Genomic DNA, 20,520 nt, shown 5'->3' with positions numbered 1-20,520 from the left:
TGTTGATATGGCTAAAATCAATTTGTTGTGCACCCTAGGAAATTACAGTGAATCGGACGTCGGAGGGGGCATCAGGCTTTCAGGGTGGGGACAGGACTTCAAGGGGGGACAGGACTTCAAGGGGGAGAGGAGAGTCGGGGCGGGCGAAAGGAGAGTCGGGGCGGCCAGAGAAGAGTCGGGGCGGGCGAAAGGAGAGTCGGGGCGGCCAGAGGAGAGTCGGGGCGGGCGAAAGGAGAGTCGGGCGGTGACGGGAGAATCGGGGCGGCATGCGCGGTATACTGGTGTGCGCGGTATATAAAAATTACTCTACATAAATTACAGTTTCCCGCGCGCTATACCCGTGTGCGTGTTTTACACGGGTGCGCGGTATATGAGTGAAAATACGGTAATTTATCTGTATATTAGGAGAATGGTTGAAAAAAAATCAAAAACCCCAAACTAAAGAAGAATAACTCAGTACACTTCAATACAAAATTCTTCATGAACCGCTAAGTATATAGGGAGATCTGCACCAAACCCAAAACAAGAATAAACTTTAAACTATAATACAATTAAATAAAATTTGGGGTGTGCAAGGTCCTCAGTAAACACAACTCAATATCAGGGTGAGCCCTACGTTGTTGAGTTGAAGGCTGTACAAACCCACAAGAGTTACTTAAGCATGTTACATCCCCGGACCTTTGTGCATAAACGTGTTTTCATAAAGTGCAAAATTACACAAAATTAAATATGCTGAAATCTCTCCAATATACTCATGGTGCAATAAAAATGGCTACTTGTGACTTAAATTGAGGTTCAACTTCCCCCAGGGCTCTCCCCTTCAATTGTTAATTGAAATCAACTTTGAGCAAGGTTAAAACTGAAAAGCATGTTACTTTTCTGACAATAGAAAAGGTTGATAAACACTCCATCATTCATGCTATGAAGATAAATGCTCAACAGAGCTCCGTTTCGAAGGCAACAATACCTCCTTCTTCAAGAGCAGCGGCACTGAACTTCTCAACGTAGAAAGGGGAAACGTGAGAAACCGGGAAGCTGAGCTGAATCCCCAATAAAGATGGCGCTCTGGTGGGGGAAGCTAAACCTCAAATTAAGTCTTATATTGATTCAAAGTTTCCTCTGCATTTTCTAATCTGGTTTCAATTTGTAATGCCCTAGCATTAGCGATTTCCACTTTTTTTTGCAAGATTGACTACTTCCTCCTTAACCTCCAGCATTATAGCTTTCAGCTCCGCTATAATGCCTGCACTGTCAGTAGCTTCCTCCGGCGGCAACGGCACTCTGGAAGGAGAAGGCGGGTCTGCTTTGGCCCTTTTTGCATTTCCTCTCTGAAATGCCGATTCATTTTTGGCTTGACGAGATGTGGACATATTTGGTAAGCAAAATTATTTAAAAATGAGCAAATGAATTAACCAAAGTATAACAAAGGCTTGCAGAGGAACGGAGCTCACCGATTAAGCCTCCACCATGTTAGACTTCCAAGCCACGCCCCCATTTTGTGTTTTTGGTTCAAGCGATTATTTTGGCACATCTGGATTATGCAAATTCCCTGTATATCGGATTAACAAAATTTAATCTGAAGAGGCTACAACTCATTCAGAACACTGCGGCCAAATTAATTTTTGGAAGACATAAATATGATCATGCCTCTCCATTGCTGAGGTTATTTCATTGGCTTCCTGTTTACTGGTGAATTCAATTTAAGTGTACCAATGTAATTTTTAAAATTTTACATGGAATTTTTTCACCTTTATTACCTCTATCATTTAACTTTCTTCGGTTTCACACTACCAGGAATACACATACATTTAAATTGCTCTTCCTTTCTGTTAAAGGGATTAAAACCCTAGTTAAATTCTCACATTCCTTATCCTATTCCTTGGTAAAAGTTTGGAACGATCTTCCCTTGATTATCAGAATGTCATTATCTCTATCACTTTATAGGAAAAATCTAAAAACTTATCTCTTTCAAAGATTCTTAACTGAGGACTGATCTAATTTATTGAAAAATTTTCTATTACCTTCATTATTGTTTTCTATTATATTCTTCTAAATCTTTGTTAACCAGTTCGAGTCCTTGCTGGAATGATCCGGTATATAAGATGGCAATTAGATTAGATTAGATTTATTTATTTATTCAATCTTCTATACCGTTCTCCTAAGGGAGCTCAGAACGGTTTACATTAATTTATTCAGGTACGTCCAGCAGCACCCCTTCCCTGCTCCCCCTGTCCTGTAGAGATCTACTTGCCTGGGGATGGCTGCAACAGTGTCTTTGAAGCCTAAGTATCCTGTCGTAAAACTATCCTTAATGAGGAAATTTTTATAAAGTGTATCTTCATATAAAGCGAGATGGAGGAGGGGGAGAAGTAGATGCTGGCAGGGGTGCCTGTGCCACCCCCCTCTCGTTTTGAATCAGCGGCGGCAGCGGTTTCTCTGGCGTGCTCTCTGCTTCTGTGTTCGAAAATGGAATTCGGCACAGACCCAGAGATCACGATCGCAGGGAATGACATCATCAGTGACGCTTCACCGGCAGGAGAAAGCCACGAAGCAGCCGACGCTACTGGAGGGAGATTTGCTGCTCTCGCTGGGAGGGTCGGAAAGGTTCACTTGGGGGGGAAAGATAGGAGGGTCAGCGGGGGTTTGGCTGGGAGAGGGGAGAAGCGGTCTGCCTCGGTGCTCCAAGGCCTGGCGCCATTATCTTCTTCGGGCAGCAGCAGCTTTTACAATTTGCTGCTGTTACCAGCTTCAGGCCTTCCTCTCTGCCGGGTCCTGCCTACTTCCTGTTTTCATGAAGACAGGACCCGACAGAGAGGAAGGTCTGAAGTCGGCAACAGCAGTGAATTGTGAATGCTGCTGCTGCCCGATGAAGTTCAGGACACCAGGCCTTGGGTGACAGAAGGAGGAAAAGGAGCAGAGGGGGAGAGTGTTGTTTTACCCAACTGGAGGGAATGAAAGGAGATGCCAGGGCTTAGAGGGAAGAAGAGACGCCAGTGCATGGAGGGAAGGAGGAAGGTATGCCATATCAAGGGAAAAGGAAGGGGGAAAGGAAGAAGGAGATGTCAGAGCATGAAGGGGGAAGGAGAGATGGAATAGAAGGAAAGGAAAGAGATGCTGGGAATCAGGGAAGGGATGATGCCAGACTGTGAGATGGGAAGGAAAGAAAGGAGAAGAGAGAGATGCCAGAGTATAGGTGAGGGAGTGGTGACAGAGAGAGAAAAACGGAGAGGTGACAGAGTTGAAATCAATCATGTACAAAGGAGAGAAAGGGCACGGGATAGATAGTTTATGGAAAGAGCATAGAAAGAGGGAAGATGCCATATGGAAGAGAGAGAGAGAGAGGGTACACACTGGATAGAAAGAGCAAAGATGGCAGTGAATGGAAGGGGCGAGATAGAGGGTGAACAGTAGATGGAAGGAGTAGAGAGAGGGAAACAGACACTGAATGGAAGTGTGTGGGAGAGGAAGGACAGCTGCTGAATGGAAGTATGAGGGAAAAGTGGAGCAGATGCTGGAAGGAAGTGGGGAGGAGAAAGAAAAAAAGGGCAAATGCAGGATTGAGGGAAGAGGGTAGAGTTAGTTACTGGAAGGGGTGAGGGAAAGAGGTGTCAAGCTACAGGTAGAAACAGTGAAAGAGGAAAATTGAGGACTGAATAGTAAAAAAGAATTAAGACAGAGGCAGAAAATAAATTGAGAAGGAAGACCAGGGAAGAACAGGAGGAAGGGAGCGGAGCGAGAGATGCTAGAGCAGGGGGGAAGGAGAGGAGACAGATACCAAACCAATGGGGGTGAAAGGAGAGATGGAAGGGGGAGGCATACAGTTTCTGGAAGGGGCATAGAAGGAGAGAAGATGCCATATAGGGGCAGAGAGATGGCAGACAGTGGATGGAAGGAAGAGAGTAACAAAAGATGAAGAAAGCAGAAACCAGAGAAGACAAAGGTAGAATAAAAATTTTCTATTTATTTATTGCTTTAGGAGACATGTGTCACTGTTTCTGTGGTGTTGCATTGTATGCAGAGTCCAGCTTCTTGCTGGTTCAATTTAACCTTTGTCTATGTATTTCTATTTTATCCCCCCTTTTACTGTGGAGCGTTTTTTAGCGCCAGCCGTGGTGGTAGCAGCTCTGATGCTCAGAATTCTATGAACGTCACAGCTATAACCACAGTGGCTAAAATCCACACTACACTTTTGTAAAAGGGGGAGGGGTAAGTTTGTGATGACATTCCATACTAGGTGAAGGTGTTTTCTGTGTTCTGTGTGTTCGAAAGACATGGTTTTCTGTTAGGATTGACTGCAGGATTGATCTGTACTAGTCTGGCTTGTTTAGTCTTACAATGGGTGTATTGATGTTCTACTGCTCACTGCAGTATGTAAGATGCTGCCTTTTCCTAGATACACTCTTGTGTGATGTGTGGATTGTTACTAAAAATCATGTTTTTCGTACAGATGGGGGGGGGGGGTGCCAATAAATGATGGGCCTTGGGTGTCACACATGCTAGGTACGCCACTGGTATTGGGCTCTGTTTTAAATTTATTTAGAACTCTTTGATAGATTCAATTTTATATATGCAGTCTTCCTTCCGTGTTTGAAAAAATTTTTGGAGATAGATAAACATCCAAGTCATAAACCGACCCTAATCCCGCTCACACCATGGCACTAACATGTCCTCTTGAGATTTAGGGCTCCTTTTACGAAGCTGCGTTAGTGGTTTAACGCGTGATAATTTGCCGGCTGCGCTAGCTGCTACTGCCTCCTCTTGAGCAAGCGGTAGTTTTTCGGCTATCGCAGGGGTTAGTCCGCGCTAAAAAGTTGCGTGTGATAAAGCCAGCTTCGTAAAAGGAGCCCTTAGACACACTGTGGAGAAGTACCACAGAAATTCGTCTAGAAACTAGATTTCAAAAATAGCAAATTGGAAAGGTTTGGCAAGAAAAACATCCATCTACCTCTTTATGCCACGTTTTAGACATTTTTCTTTTTAGAAAATGAGCCCCATAGTCTCTTGATTAAATACAAGAATCCTTTGACTAATTCTAGATTACTGGTATCTTTAAAAACAATTGTCTAGCTCAGAGGCTAAGAACATGAAAGGCAAAAATACATTTTCTGTGAGGAATTAGCCTGCTACTGAGAGGAAGGAAGAAATCTATACCGAAATAAGAAATGCTGAAACTGTGTTATGCGTGTGCAGCATTATCTAAGAGAAACCTTGTGAGCACGCATATTGATAAGCCTTCTCAGCGCTACAGATGGAAAAGCAAGGTGACAATGTCAGAACGTGGACAAAGAACTGGATGAAAATAACTGATAATTCAAAGGATTAAGGCAGGCTTCACACATTCATTTATATTCATAAGAGAGATAGGAAACATGAAATCAACCGCTCAAAGAACAGTAACTCTTATTATTCATTACTCACGAAGCACCGTTATTAAAACCAGCAAATGAAGGGTGCAAAAATAATACTTCTGTGAAAAAACTCCATTACAATAAACCGATGCCTAATTTCATGCTATCAATAATAAAATCTAAATTCAATACTGGATTCAGAAAAAAACAAAAACTAGTTCACTCTGAAATTCTGAAGCAGCCAAATTTTTGGATGGTCCAATTTACTGCCTGATCAGCTTTTGCAGATATGCGGTATCCCCCAAATCCTATAAATGGCACCCAAAGTTAGGTGCACATTTGGATGTACAGGCATAGAATAGAGCTAGCTGTGCCCTATTCTACCAATTATACTCAATTAATGATAAATGCCAATAATTGGCCGCTAAGGGCCAGATTCTATAAACAGCACCTAACTCAGTAGGCACCTAGCATGTCAATCAAAGTTTGGTGCTGTTTGTAGAATCGTGCCTAGCGGTGCCTAAATTAACTTAGGCAGATATTTTAAGCCAGGGTGTTTTTGGCCTAACATACTAGCAGCTAATTCAATCTATGCCCAAACTCTGGTGAAACAAGTTGCTTAGCGGGTTTAAAAAAAAAAAAAAAAAAGGCTTGGATAAATTCCTAAAAGAGAAGTTCATAGGCCATTATTGAGATGGCTTGGAGAAATCCACAGCTTATTCTAAGATAAGCAGCATAAAATCTTTTTGTATTACCTGGGATTTAGCTAGGTACTTGGGCAAAACAAAGAAAAATCCAACAGGTCTGCAGTAAAGGGCGTACACCAAAAACAAAGAAAAGACTGCAGAGTGGAATGTACAAGGTACAGGAATCTTTATTAAAAGTCTATGCAAAAGTGTAATCCATAAAAATGGCCCAACACTTTCGGTTGCAGCACTCATACTGTGTGACAGCTCGGAAGAACTTCTTGCTTTAATTATTGTACATTACAACGTTTTTCTCCGCATGACTCTCTAAATGTGATACATTGGATATCCTGGACCCCTGAGGAAGGAGTATTTCTCCAAAACACAGACCGTATTGGGTCCGTACTCCAAGTATATGAGAGCCATTTTTATGGATTACAATTTTGCATAGACTTTTAATAAGATTCCTGTACCTTGTACATTCAACTCTGCAGTCCTTTTTTTGTTTTTGGCCACTGTTTGAAACTGTATCCTGGGTTTTTATGGACCTTCGGTGTGTCCCACTATGACAGCTCTTATGTTCTTATGTGAGCCAAGTATAGGACAATCAAGCCATTGTGACATCACTGATGAGGTTGGTTCTTAGGCATTGGTGGAATACGGCATTATCACATCACAATCTCAGTTCCGGAATGTTGCAACTCTTGGGTTTCTGTCTGGTACTTGGGACCTGGGTTGGCCACTGGGTTGGACCTGGGTTGGAAACTGGATACCGGGCTTGATGGACCTTCGGTCTGTCCCAGTATGGCAATTCTCAAGTTCTTACCTTCCTTGTAGGTGTGGAAAGGTGCCAGTAGGAATCCTCAGTGTAGACACCTACTTCAAGGTGTTAGGCACCTACTGGCTAATTAATTTTTAAATTTGTTGTTTAATCAGTTTTTAATGGCACTTTTCATTATCAGTGCCAATTAACCAATTAAAAAAAATAAATTAAGTTAGGCACCTAACTTGGTAGGCACTCTGATCTAGGCACCTACCAGTAAGCCCTTTAATAGAATGAGGGCCTAATTGGCATAAATTTACCATTGTACGCATAACAGACTTGCACCCCTATCCTATAAACAATGCACCTAACTTCTCTCCCATGCAATTGCATAAGGGGCATTCATGTGAAAGGGGCATTGGCATGTCAAGGGTATTTTGATTATTCATGGGTGCATTTTATATAACAGTTGTACTGATGTGCCCAGCTGCCACAGTTAAGTACCATCATTAATGCCATAACAGATTTGGTGCGCAGCTCTGCTGTTCTAGAATACTAGCTTAGCGCCCTCATTTTTGGTCCCTAATGTGCATTGAATTTACTCCTATTACATTAATGATCACTTGCACAGTACAGTTTAATTGCATTTCATGTACACTTTAGTTTCTGAGACCCAGCACTGACCTGCTTCCATTTGTAAGCAATTCTGTTCCTTTACTCCAGGAGATCTTTGGTTTTGGAGCGGCTTTGGGCTTGCATTCAATTATCATGCGCCCTCCATTTGCCGCTAGGACCTTTCTCTTCATAGGGTTCTGTTCAAAATTAGGAGCCAAGGCTAAAGAAAAAATAGTATAGGAGCCACACAATTAATTCCAGTGCTACATGTAATGCTGCTGTATATCTAAACAGCAGTGAGGCATGACACAGATCGTCACCATTAGAAATATAAAATGCAATAATTACACCCCTGCAATAATGTTCAATTACAATCTGTTCCGAAAAACACTGTTGACATATCACTGTTGCTTGTGTAGCATAACCTACCGGCTTGATGCTCTCTATATTATTCAATTAGGGTGGACATACATGTATAGCATGTAACTGCAAAGGGGTATACAAATAGAGCATAGGAGGGGGCATACACAGGCATTGGTGTAGCGAGGATGAGAGGCGCCCGTGGCGGTGATGCCCTTCCCTCACTCTCTTCTCTGCCCCCCACCACCACTTTTCCCGCCCCCTCCTGCTGCGCACGCACACACCTTCCCTTCCCAGCATGGGTCCAGGAAGTGACATCAGAAGAGCCGACGCTGGCGTGAGCAGTAGGTTGGGGGGTCGCAGCTTGCACCATGAATGTTAAGGAGGTATGGAGGAAGGGAAGCGATGGGGGGGGGGGCAGAGAGGAGGATGGTTGCTGGTGCCCTCATGATGGGGGTGCCCAGAGCAGACTTCCCCCCACCCCCTCTTACTACGCCACTGTAAGCAGGGCTGCCAATCTCTTGAACTTCAAATTTAAATATTTTGTACTGAGAAAGTCAAGAAAACTTTTAAATGGGGTTTGAAAAACTAAGAGTGACATGTCTTTTTAATGAACAGAAGGCAGATAATTACTGTATCCCTCATTAGCATGGAACCTGACCTAAATGCAATATAAATTATGCGAAACTGCCTCAAACTATTAGAATATCGAGTCATCAAACTGGCTAAAAACTCCTGCCTGTCTAATTCATAATTCAATTAATGCGATTGCCTTATACTATCCTTACCCAGTTTCCTAGGTAAATGTCTCACTAGCTTAAAAATCTTTAAACTTCAAGAATAATGTAACATTCTGACTCTGCTCTATGCACTGTGCTGAAATGCTGAAGCACAAGATGAATAAGATCATACATAATACATCTAAGTTTCAAAGCCCATCACACTGTAGCTCGTGAACATGCACTTAACTGACACTCCGGCTCATTGCTTAAAAATGTGTCTGGCGTGTTTAATAAAACAGCAAGCAAATAAAACCAGGACATGCTACTGACCTAGAATTCTAAGCTCTGCATTGGCAAAGATGGTTCCATGAGTGTTTTCTGCTATGCACTGATACATCCCAGCATCCTCTAGTTTCAAACCATAGATTTTCATTTCACCTTGACGGTACTGAAAAGAAAGGAGTGCCTTGAACAGTTCATTTATGAACCAACTCTCTCAAATGCATTATTTTATTTTTACTTTGACATGTATGTAACAAATGATGAGAAACATTTTTCCTACTGACTTCATTCTTCTGGGATTTTTGCCGATTTCTGACTGTGAGTAGTCAGTGGAGTTCACTTGACTCTTCCAATGTGTTAGACTGATTTCAATGTTTATCAGCATGAATAATCAAAAGTCTTTATTTCTCTGTACAGCTCTGTTTTATAATGTAAATGTTGTACCAGTGGAAGCACAGAATTATTGTATTTTTAAGGAAATTTTGAGCATGAGTAACTTGTTGGGGAAAATCATCCCCCTCTCCTAATACTTCCTTCTATGAGGAGCCACCGAAAAGTTCTCAGCCCAACCAAGAAGAGAATGATATGGAGCCATGGAGCATAGAGTTATTCCACACTTTTCTTGACACTTTTCGTTTCATTGATATGATATGAAATGAAATGAAAGAGTATCAAGAAAAGTGTGGAATAACTTGTAAATTTCATGGCTTCACATCATTCTCTTCTTGATTGGGCTGAGAACTTTTCAGCCTGCCCTCGTACTTCCTCAAGCTGCCTGGATTAACTGTTATTCAGTTTTCTCTTCATGGTGAAGTGTTTTCTGTGGGTTAGATACTTAAGGAAAGTTATGTGTTTGTGTTAGCTTAAAATGCATACTTCCCAGACCCTTTCAGCTCTTATCTGGATAAAAAGTGTCCATTTAACTAGTTAAATAGCTCCATTGACTGCCTTTCTCTAAGTACCTTGAATGTCCTTTACATTTACTCTCAAATTCTATAAATGGTGCTAAAAATTGAACATGAAAATTTGTGCACACAACCAATTTTCATGCACAATTTAACTGCATAATGAACAATAACAAACAATTATCAGTGCTAATTAGGATTGATTTAAATATACACATGCCTATTTACATGTACATAAGACCATAAGAACATAAGAATTGCTGCTGCTGGGTCAGAACAGTGGTCCATCGTGCCCAGCAGTCTGCTCCCACGGCGACCCCTAGGTCAAAGACCAGTGCCCTGACTGTCTAGCCTTACCTGCATACGTTCTGGTTCAGCAGGAACTTGTCTAACTTTGTCTTGAATCCCTGGAGGGTGTTTTCCCCTATAACAGCCTCCGGAAGGGCTTTCCAGTTTTTCACCACTCTCTAGGTGAAGAAGAACTTCCTTAAGTTTGTACGGAATCTATCCCCTTTCAACTTTAGAGAGTGCCCTCTCATTCTCCCTACCTTGGAGAGGGTGAACAACCTGTCTTTATCTACCAAGTCTATTCCCTTCATTATCTTGAACGTTTCAATCATGTCCCCTCTCAGTCTCCTCTTTAAAAGGGAGAAGAGGCCCAGTTTCTCTAATCTCTCACTGTAGGGCAACTCCTCCAACCCCTTAACCATTTTAGTCACTCTTCTCTGGACCCTTTTGAGTAGTACCGTGTCCTTCTTTAAGTACGGCGACCAGTGCTGGACGCAATATTCCAGGTGGGGGGCGTACCATGGCCCGGTACAGCGGCATGATAACCTTTTCCGATCTGTTCGTGATCCCCTTCTTAATCATTCCTAGCATTCTGTTCGCCCTTTTTGCTGCCGCCGCACATTGCACCAAAGGCTTCATCGATTTGTCGACCAGTACTCCCAAGCCTCTTTCCTAGGGGGTCTCTCCGAGTACTGCACCGGACGTCCTGTATTCGTGTATAAGATTCTTATTACCGACATGCATCACCTTACACTTATCCACGTTAAACCTCATTTGCCATGTCGCAGTCCATTTCTCAAACATGTTTATGTCACGTTATAGGTCTTCGCAATCCTTCTGTGTCTTCACTACTCTGAATAACTTCATATCATCTGCAAATTTAATCAACTTGCTCATCGTTCCAACTTCCAGATCATTTATAAATATGTTGAAGAGCACCGAACCCTGCGGCACTCCATTCGTGACGCTTTTCCAGTCTGAGTAATGTCCATTTACCCCCACTCTCTGTTTCCTATCCGCTAACCAGTTTATAATCCACCCAGTTTATAATCCACCCTCGATTCCATGGCTCACAATTTTTTGAAGCAGTCATTCATGCGGGACCTTGTCGAACACCTTCTGAAAGTCCAGATATACAATGTCGACCAGGTCACCCTTGTCTATCTGCCTGTTAACTCCCTCAAAGAAGTGCAGCAAGTTCCTTTATCAGCGCCTCTACCATCTTTTCCGGTACCAAGGTCATACTCACCAGTCTGTAATTCCCGGATCTCCCCTCGAACCTTTCTTGAAGACCGGCGTAACATTCGCCACTTTCTAGTCTTCCAGAATACTTCCCAATTTGATCGACAGATTGGTTATTAGTTGAAGCAGTTCAGCTATAACCCCTTTCAGTCCCTTGATTACCCTTGGATGGATGCCATCCGGTCCAGGAGATTATTGTTTTTAAGCCTATTAATCTGCCTGCATACTTCTTCTAGACTGACTGGCAACTCAGTCAGTTTCCCATCTTCATTTCCTGCGTATAGCCTGTCGGCTTCCGGTATGTTGTGGATATCTTCTTCGGTAAATACAGATGCAAAAAATGTGTTCAGTTTGTCGGCGATGGCTTTGTCCTCCTTTAGCACTCCCTTTATTCCATGGTCATCCTACGGCCCCACTGCTTCCTTCGCGGGTTGTTTCTCCTTAGTATATCGAAAGAACAGCTTGAAGTTTTTCGCCTCCTTGGCTATTTTTTCCACGTAGTCTCTTTTGGCCCCTCTCACCGCCTTATAGCACCTGCTTTGATGTTGCTTGTGCTTTTTCCAGTTTTCATCCGTTTTTGACCTTTTCCATTCCTTAAACGAAACCTTCTTGTCTCTGATCGCTTCTTTCACCGCTACAGTGAGCCACGCCTGTTAATACAAGGTATATATAGATTTTGCACCTCGGTGACCATGTCCTTAAAAGGGGTCCATGCTTGCTCCAGCATTTTTATAGTGCTTATCCTCTTCTTAATCTTCTTCCCCACCATGAGTCTCATCCCTTTGTAATTTCCTTTTCGGAAGTTCAGTGCTGTGGCCATCGTTCTGGATCGATGTTTCACCCCCGTGTCTAGGCTGAAGCGGATCATATTGTGATCACTGCTTCCCAGCGTCCCTTCTACTTCTACACCTTGCGCCGGTCCTTGTAGTCCAAAAAAGGGGACATGGCTTTGGGAGGATCATGAGTGGATCAGGGGCATTCTCACAATTTATGTGCACTGTAAAAAAAGATAAGGGAGAGCCACACCTAATTTAAGCATGAGAATTTACACCATTTATAGAATAATGCTAAGCATTATAGGGCTGATTCTATAAAGAGTGCCTAACTTAATTGTCAAAATACCCTTAATAGCCTCCATAATTGGGGTAAAAATTTTTATTCTGCGATAGGCACTTATCCAATTCAACAAAAGGTAAGCACTTATCGCATTGCGCTCAGCAGTGTCTAATGCTTAAGTGGGTGTTTCTATGGGTGGAGCATGACTTAGGCACCATTAAGCACAATTCTCCAAAAGCACTTGAAATGTAGGCCTTTTAAACCCTCACCTACATTTTAGGCGCCTAAGTTTTTACTTTTTTTTTTTTTGGTACCAGTCTTTTGGAGCAATTTATATAATTTGGTCCTTACTGTAGAGGTTTTGCACTTAGCAAGTCTTAACTTTCTTGATAATTCAAAAGATGATATATGAAAGTAAAGCAAAACTTAAATTATTTGCAAATAGTGTTCATAAAAGAATTGAAATAAAAAAGCCCCACAATATTTTGTGATATGAGAACAGACATTTAAATTCTTACTGGCTGTGTTTTTTAAAAATGACTGTTACCAGCTAAATTAGCCCAGGATATTCTTGTTGGGTCATATGGATTGAGTTGAGAGAGAAAGAGAGAGAAAAAGAGAGAAAGAGAGAGAAAGAAAGAGAAAGAGAGAGAAAGAAAGAGAAAGAAAGAAAGAGAAAGAGAGAGAGAGAAAGAGAGAGAGAGAGAGAGAGAAAGAGAAAGAGAAAGAGAAAGAGAAAGAGAGAAAGAGAAAGAGAGAAAGACAGAGAGAGAGAGAGAGAGAGAGAGAGAGAGAGATGTCACTGAGGTAGTGTGGGAACCCCATCTAAAATCAGATTTTTCTGAGCTGAAGAGACTTCAGCACACAAGTAGCATAGATGATGACACCTAAGAGTGTGACTGCATCCCCCTGCTTGTCTGCAGAGAAATACTTTTCATCAAGAAGATGGTGGATGCCAGAAATGCTCTCCAGCTGGAGGTGGTTTGGACAAAAACAGAGACAATTTAATAAAGTATGAAATAATACAGAAGATCCCTATCTCTGGGGAAGAGTGTGGCGCAGTGGTTAAAACTACAGCCTCAGCACCCTATGATTGTGGGTTCAAACCCATACTTCTCCCTGTGACCCAGGGAATGTCACTTAATCCCCCTCTCCATTGCCCCAGGTACATTAGACAGTTTGTGAGCCTGCCAGGACATACAGGGAAAAATGCTCAAGTACCTGAATAAATTCATGTAAACAGCTCTGAGCTCCCCTGGGAGAACAGTATAGAAAATTGAATAATAAAAAAACTAATACAATGGGAACAGAACACAAGAAATGGCACAAAGGGATGCAACCTGCATGGAATGGCAGATATATATATAGAGAGAAAGTTTTTGAAAGAATTAGGTATTAAGAAGTAATACTTCCATTGTAGTGTGTGTAGATAGATATATATACCATAATCCTGCACAGGGACTCTCACTTATAATATAATTGAGATAAAAAGAAATTGATTATTATATGCAAAAATGATCACTGTTGTACTTCCTATATTCTTTCTAAAGAAAAAAAAGTTCTCTCATTCAATAATATACCATTATTTCAAAGCAACTAATAAGGAGCTATTCTGGAAGCAAGTGTTAAAAGATGATCAATTCTAGAACTAGTTGGGAAGAGCAGTAGGAGCAGACATTCTCCAGTAGCACCCCAAAATCTTGAAATCCAAAATTATTTGGCCAAGCTACCCATACACTTCTGTGTCTGCCAGGTGAATCCTTTAGAAGGGGCTAAGGTTAGTGAAATATCCCTAGAATACTAATGGAATATTTGGATTAATCTCCAGATAAATATGTAATACATGAGTGGCATGGAGGAGTATTTTAATGGGGAACTGGGAAACCCAGAGAACTGGATTCAATTCCTAAAGCATCTACTTGTGACTCAGGGCAAGTCACCTAACCCTCCATTACACCAGATACAAAAATAGATTGCAGGGACAGAGCAAGTACTTACATAAAATAAGTAAACTGCTTTGGTTGTACCACAGAATGATGATATATCAAATTCATGACCCTTGAAGATGCTTATTGTCATTGGAGCAATTCTTTGGAGTAACATGTGGCATCAGCTTCCTGAAAGGTTCTAAAGTTTAGCTTTCCTGCCCAGGCAAAAGAACCCTAAACTTCTCCCTCTTTTGGAGCAGGTGGAGGAAGAGGGAGCTACATACCGCTAATCCATTCTTAAGCCAGTTGATTCTAGGAATCGGCTTGCCTGTAGCAGCACAAGGCCAGGATAGATCACTTCCTATATCTTTCTCTGTGTCAGTGATGTGTGTCACCCACTCTGGTAATGCTGAGAAAATCAAAACAAAGAGAAACAGGTATTATGAATTACTTCTAACACTTTCAGCTGCATAGCAAACCTTGAATCGAAAATATCAAGAAATCTGTATAACATAAAATTATATGGGATCAAAAAGAGTGGCCTTGTTAGGCAGACAACATATGAGGGGGTGCTGGAAAGTTCTCAGCCCAATCAAGAAGAGAATGATGTATATATGGTTCAGTCAGTGATCTAAAACTATGCCATAACAGAATTTCATTTCTGCAGATTGGTACTTAACGAAATAAGATAATATTCTTTTCAGCTATGGCGGAAAAATAATGCTCAGAATTTAGGAAGTTGGTTGGGTTGAGTCCTTTTCAGCACCTCCTTGTATTTTATAAAGTACAAAATGTACACTATTTATAAAATAGAACCATCCACTGATAATATGCTCTAGATATGGGAATGCTGCAACACTAGTAAGCTAACTTCATTATGGGTATATTACATACACATGAATATGTAAATTAGGAAACTGCATTCAGAACTAGATCAGAGCTAAATGAAGTTAATCTGAAGCAACTTAACTGATTTAATGGAATATGGGCTGATTCAATAAAGGTGGGTAAATATTTATTACATAGTAGATGATGGCAGATAAAGACCTGAATGGTCCATCCAGTCTGCCCAACTTGATGCAATTTAAATTTTTTTTAATTTTTCCTTCTTAGCTGTTTCTGTGCAAGAATCCAAAGCTCTAACTGGTACTGTGCTTGGGTTCCAACTGCTGAAATCTCTGTCAAAACCGACTCCAGCCCATCTACACCCTCCCAGCCATTGAAGCCCTCCCCAGCCCATCCTCTCCCAAACGGCCATATACAGGCAGACACAGACCATGCAAGTCTGCCCAGTACTGGCCTTAGTTCAATATTTACTATTATTTTCTGATTCTAGATCCTCTGTGTTCATCCCACGCTTCTTTGAACTCCGTCACCATTTTTCCCTCCACCACCTCTCTCGGGAGCACATTCCAGACATCCACCACTCTCTCCGTAAAGTAGAATTTCCTAACATTGCTTTTGAATCTACCACCCCTCAACCTCAAATTATGTTCTCTGGTTTTACCATTTCCTTACTCTGGAAAAGATTTTGTTCTACGTTAATACCCTTCAAGTATTTGAACGTCTGAATCATATCTCCACTGTCCCTCCTTTCCTCTAGGGGGTATACATATTCAGGGATTCCAGTTTCTCCTCATACGTCTTCTGGCTCAAGCCTCATAACATTTTTGTCATTGCGCTGACGGCTTCATCGACTTGTTGACTAGTACTCCAAGTCTCTTTCCTGGGGGGTCTCTTCGAGTACTGCACCAGACATCCTGTATTCGTGTACAAGATTTTTGTTACCGACATGCATCACCTTACACTTATCCACATTAAACTTCATTTGCCATGTCATGGCCAATTTCTCGAGAGTGTTTATGTCCTGTTGCAGGTCTTCGCAATCCTCCTGCATCTTCACTTCTCTGAATAACTTCGTATCATCTGCAAATGTAATCACCTCACTCGTCATTCCAATTTCCAGGTCGTTTATAAATATGTTGAAGAGTACAGGCACAAGAACCAAACTCTGTGGCTTTTCCAGTCCGAGTATTGTCCATTTACCCCCACTCTCTGTTTTCTATCCGCCAACCAGTTTTTGATCCATGTGAGTATTTCACCCTCAATCCCATGGCTTGCAATTTTTTGAAGTGGTCGTTCATGCGGGACCTTGCCAAACGCCTTCTGAAAATCCAGATATACAATGTCGACCAGGTCACCTTTGTCTATCTGCCTGTTAACTCCCTCAAAGAAGTGCAGCAAGTTTGTCAAGCAAAATTTTTCTTTGCTGAAGCCGTGCTGGCTTGTCCTCATCAGATTGTGTCCGTCAAGGTGGTCAACGATGCGGTCCTTTATCAGTGCCTCTACCATCTTTCCCGGTACCGAGGTCAGACTCACCCACCTGTAGTTTCCCGGATCTCCCCTCAAGCATTTCTTGAAGATCGGCGTAACATTTGCCACTTTCCAGTCTGCCGGAATCCTTCCCGATTTGATCAACAGATTGGTTATTAGTTGAAGCAGTTCAGCTATAACCCTTTTCAGTTTCTTGATTACCCTCCGATATATGCCATCTGGTCCAGGGGATTTGCCATTTGTAAGCCTGTCAATCTGCCTGCATACCTCTTCTAGACCAACTGTCAACCCAGTTAGTTTCCCGTCTTCATTTCCTAGGTATAGCCTGTCAGCTTCCGGTATGTTGCGTATATCCTCTTCTGTAAATACAGATGCAAAAAGCTTGTTCAGTTTGTCGGCGATGGCTTTGTCCTCTTTTAGCACTTCTTTTATTCCATGGTCGTCCAACGGCCCCACCGCTTCTTTCACGGCTCGTTTCCCCTTAATATATTGAAAGAACGGCTTGATGTTTTTCACCTCTTTAGCAATTTTTTCCTCGTAGTCCCTTTTGGCACCTCTTACCATCTTATGGCACCTGCATTGATGTTGCTTGTGCTTTTTCCAGTTTTCATCCATTTTTGACCTTTTCCATACTTTAAAAGAAATCTTCTTGTCTCTGATCGCTTCTTTCACTGCTACAGTGAGCCACCCCAGTTCCTTGTTCTTTTTCCTCTTGGATCCCTTGTTGATACACGGTATATATAGATTTTGCACCTCGGTGACTGTGTCTTTAAAAAGGGACCACGCTTGCTCTAGCGTTTTTACAGCACCTATCCTCTTCTTAATCTTCTTTCCCACCATGAGTCTCATCCCTTTGTAATTCCCTTTTCGGAATCTCAGCGCAGTGGCTGTCGTTCTGGATCGTTGTTTCACCCCTGTGTCCAGGTTGAAGCAGATTATATTGTGATCACTGCTTCCCAGCATCCCTTCTACTTCTACATCTTGTGCCGATTCTCTTGGTCCATTTAGAATTAAGTCCAGAATCGCATTGCCTCTAGTGTTTTCCTCGACAAGTTGTTCCAGGAAGCAATCACCCACTACATCCAGGAACTTGGTCTCCCTACTGCAGCCGGAGGTGCCTAGGTTCCAGTCTATCCCTGGGTAATTGAAGTCACCCAAGATAACTGCATTTCCTCCCTTGCAGTTGTGTTTAATCTCAGCCGTCATTTCTTCATCAATTTCTTCAGACTGCCCTGGGGGTCGGTAGTAGATGCCGATCTTCATTTCTGTTCCATTTGTTCCCGGAATTTTGACCCATAGAGATTCTAACTTATTCTTTGTTTCTGGCGTGTTCTCTCCGGCAGACTCTATTCCCTCTTTGATGTACAGGGCAATGCCCCCACCTTTTTAACCCACTCTGTCTCTGCGGTATAGCTTGATCGTGAAACAAGTCTTTTCTGCCTTGGGATGGAGACATATGTCAGAAGGCAGTCACATTGGTTTGTCATGCTCTGAATGTTCCAGCCAGGGCCGCCATCAGGGCAGTACTACCAGTCCTGCATTCAGGGGCCCGGAGCTGACAGTGGGCCCGGGCCAGTAGCGTACCTAGGGGGTGCGATGCGCCCCGGGTGCATGCCCCAAGGGGGTGCAAAGGAGAGAGAGCTGAACGGGGACGATGGGGGACCTGCGGGGTTAAATATAACTCAAACCACGAGGCACGTCTTCTACTCCGACTGCCCTGCCGCTCACACAGCCGATTGGAAGTCTTCCCCGATGTCAGCGCTGACGTCGGAGGGAGGGCTTAAGCAAAGCCCACCCTCCGACGTCAGCGCTGAAGTCAGGGAAGACTTCTGGTCGGCTATGTGTGCGCGGCGGGACAGGCAGGAAATAGAAGACAAGCCTACGCGGCTCGAGCTACATTTTGCTGAGAAAGTTGCTAAGATGGGCTGGGAGGCAAACAGGGAACACAAAAGGGGGAGGGAGTGCATTTTGGACACAAGGCATGAACTTGGGAGAGAGGAAGGGAGGGAAAGAGATGCTGAGGTGGGGGAGGGAATGGGTTTTTGGACACAGAAGGCATGGACTTGGGAGAGAGGAAGGGAGGGAAAGAGATGCTGAGGTGGGGGAGGGAATGTGTTTTTGGACACAGAAGGCAAGGACCTGGGAGAGAGGAAGGGAGGGAAAGAGATGGTTGTGTACACGGGGAATAGAAGAAAGGAGAATTTTTGGTCATAGGGAGGGAGTGAGGTACAGACAGTGGCATACCAAGGTGGGGGTGGGGGCGGTCTGCCACGGGTTTACGCCCCAAGGGGGTGCACAGCTGGCCACCCTCCAGTGTTCTCCCTAGGCTGGCAAACTGCGTCTCTTTAGCCACTTGAGTGCCACCGCCGCAATTGGGAACAGGCCGGTGCCAAGTTCTCCCTGCTTTTCCCTGTGGGGCCGACCAACTCTCGCCACCTGACGTCAATTCTGACGTCGGAAAGGACGTTCTGGGCCAGCCAATCGCTGCCTGGCTGGCCCAGAACGTCCTCTCCGATGTTAGAATTGACGTCGAGTGGCGAGAGTTGGTTGGCCCCGTGGGGAAGAGAAGCAGGGCGAACTCGGCGCCGGCCTGTTCCCGATAGCGGCAGTGGCAGCCTATTCTCCAGTGGCGGTGGCAGCATTTCCCCAATGGTGGTGGCATAGGGGAGGGCAAGGAGAAAGAAAGAAAGGGGGGTGTCAGGGAGCCAGTAAAATAAAAAAGAAAGAGGGCTGGGTGAAACAAAGAAAAATGGGGCACGGAGAGAGAGAGACAGACAGACATACAGAATGAAAGGGGGTATGGAGAGAGAGAAAAAGAAAGAAGGGGGCAGGGTGAAACAAAGAAAAAGTTTGGGGAGGGAATGAGGTCTGGAGGAGAGGAAGCATACAGGAGGCTGAAAAAAGGGAAGAAATATTGGATGCACAGTCAGAAGAATGAAGTGCAACCAGAGACTGATGAAATTACCATAGGTAGGAAAATGATTTTATTTTCAATTTAGTGATCAAAATGTGTCCGTTTTGAGAATTTATATATGCTGTCTATATTTTGCACTATGGCCCCCTTTTACTAAACCGCAATAGCGTTTTTTAGCGCAGGGAGCCTATGAGCTTCAAGAGCAGCGTGGGGCATTCAGCGCAGGTCCCTGCGCTAAAAACCGCTATGACCAATGAGGAAACTTGTTACATTTACTCAAACTATTCATGAAAAAGACAGTTTGAGTGTAACCGCTGAGGTCATTATATACTAATTTATCAAAATGATTTTTGACTATGAGTACATCCAAGACAAATAAAGTTGCATTGAAATGTTATTGGACAATTGACTACTTATTTATTCATATTTAATCAAAAGAAATGATTTTATGAGTCTGGCTTAGGTTTTTGACTGACTTGAAAAAATTTCAACATAGCAGACAAATACTTTAGCATAAAAGTAGCCTGAGGATGGAAAGAACTAGAGGGCTATGTTAACAATTACATATATTTATTTACAAATACTGAACGTACAAATGGGTGGTCATCAGTTTGCAGATTTACATTCATAAAATTAACATAAAACTTGTAAAGGAGCACACACAGCCCAAAACCATCTCCTTTTCAAGCTTCAGTAATCAAAGCAAAACTGCACTTGAAATTTTCATAATTAGTGTTTTATTTATGGTCTTCTTGGGCAGGTTGCATGAGGAAAACATATTTTAATAAATCAAGAGTAGCACAGCAAAATGAAAAAAAAATATTGTGATTCAAATGAAAAACAATCTCATGTTCCTTTAACACAATGGGGTCCTTTTACTAAAATGTGGTAAATGCTAGTGCACGCATACCACACATTAAAAAGGCTTACCGCAGGTCAGGCACTGATATTCCAAGGCAAATTTGTCATTTTGCTCATGTACACCGCATGCTATAAAATATTTTGTATTTTTGTGGAAGGGGCATGTTAGGGGGTGGAGAGTGGGTAGGTTAATTAGTTAGCACATATGGCATATTG

General features: G+C 42.7%; 1 protein-coding gene across 1 annotated transcript in view; it reads right to left on the bottom strand.

Moving 5' to 3' along the window:
• The window catches only part of CNTN1 (contactin 1), a 222,781-nt gene that overhangs the window by 111,818 nt on the left and 90,443 nt on the right, over positions 1-20,520 (bottom strand). Inside the window, exons 8-10 of the mRNA XM_033959145.1 lie at positions 14,480-14,604; positions 8,825-8,942; positions 7,482-7,632 (exon numbers count right to left, since the gene is read on the bottom strand). Of these exons, the coding sequence (XP_033815036.1) occupies positions 7,482-7,632; positions 8,825-8,942; positions 14,480-14,604 (394 nt within the window). The remainder of the gene's footprint in view (positions 1-7,481; positions 7,633-8,824; positions 8,943-14,479; positions 14,605-20,520) is intronic.

Source organism: Geotrypetes seraphini, chromosome 9 (genome assembly GCF_902459505.1).
Source record: "Geotrypetes seraphini chromosome 9, aGeoSer1.1, whole genome shotgun sequence".
NCBI classification, from domain to species: domain Eukaryota; kingdom Metazoa; phylum Chordata; class Amphibia; order Gymnophiona; family Dermophiidae; genus Geotrypetes; species Geotrypetes seraphini.
Note: the sequence above shows the minus strand (reverse complement) of the source record. Positions and strands in the feature narration are given on the sequence as shown.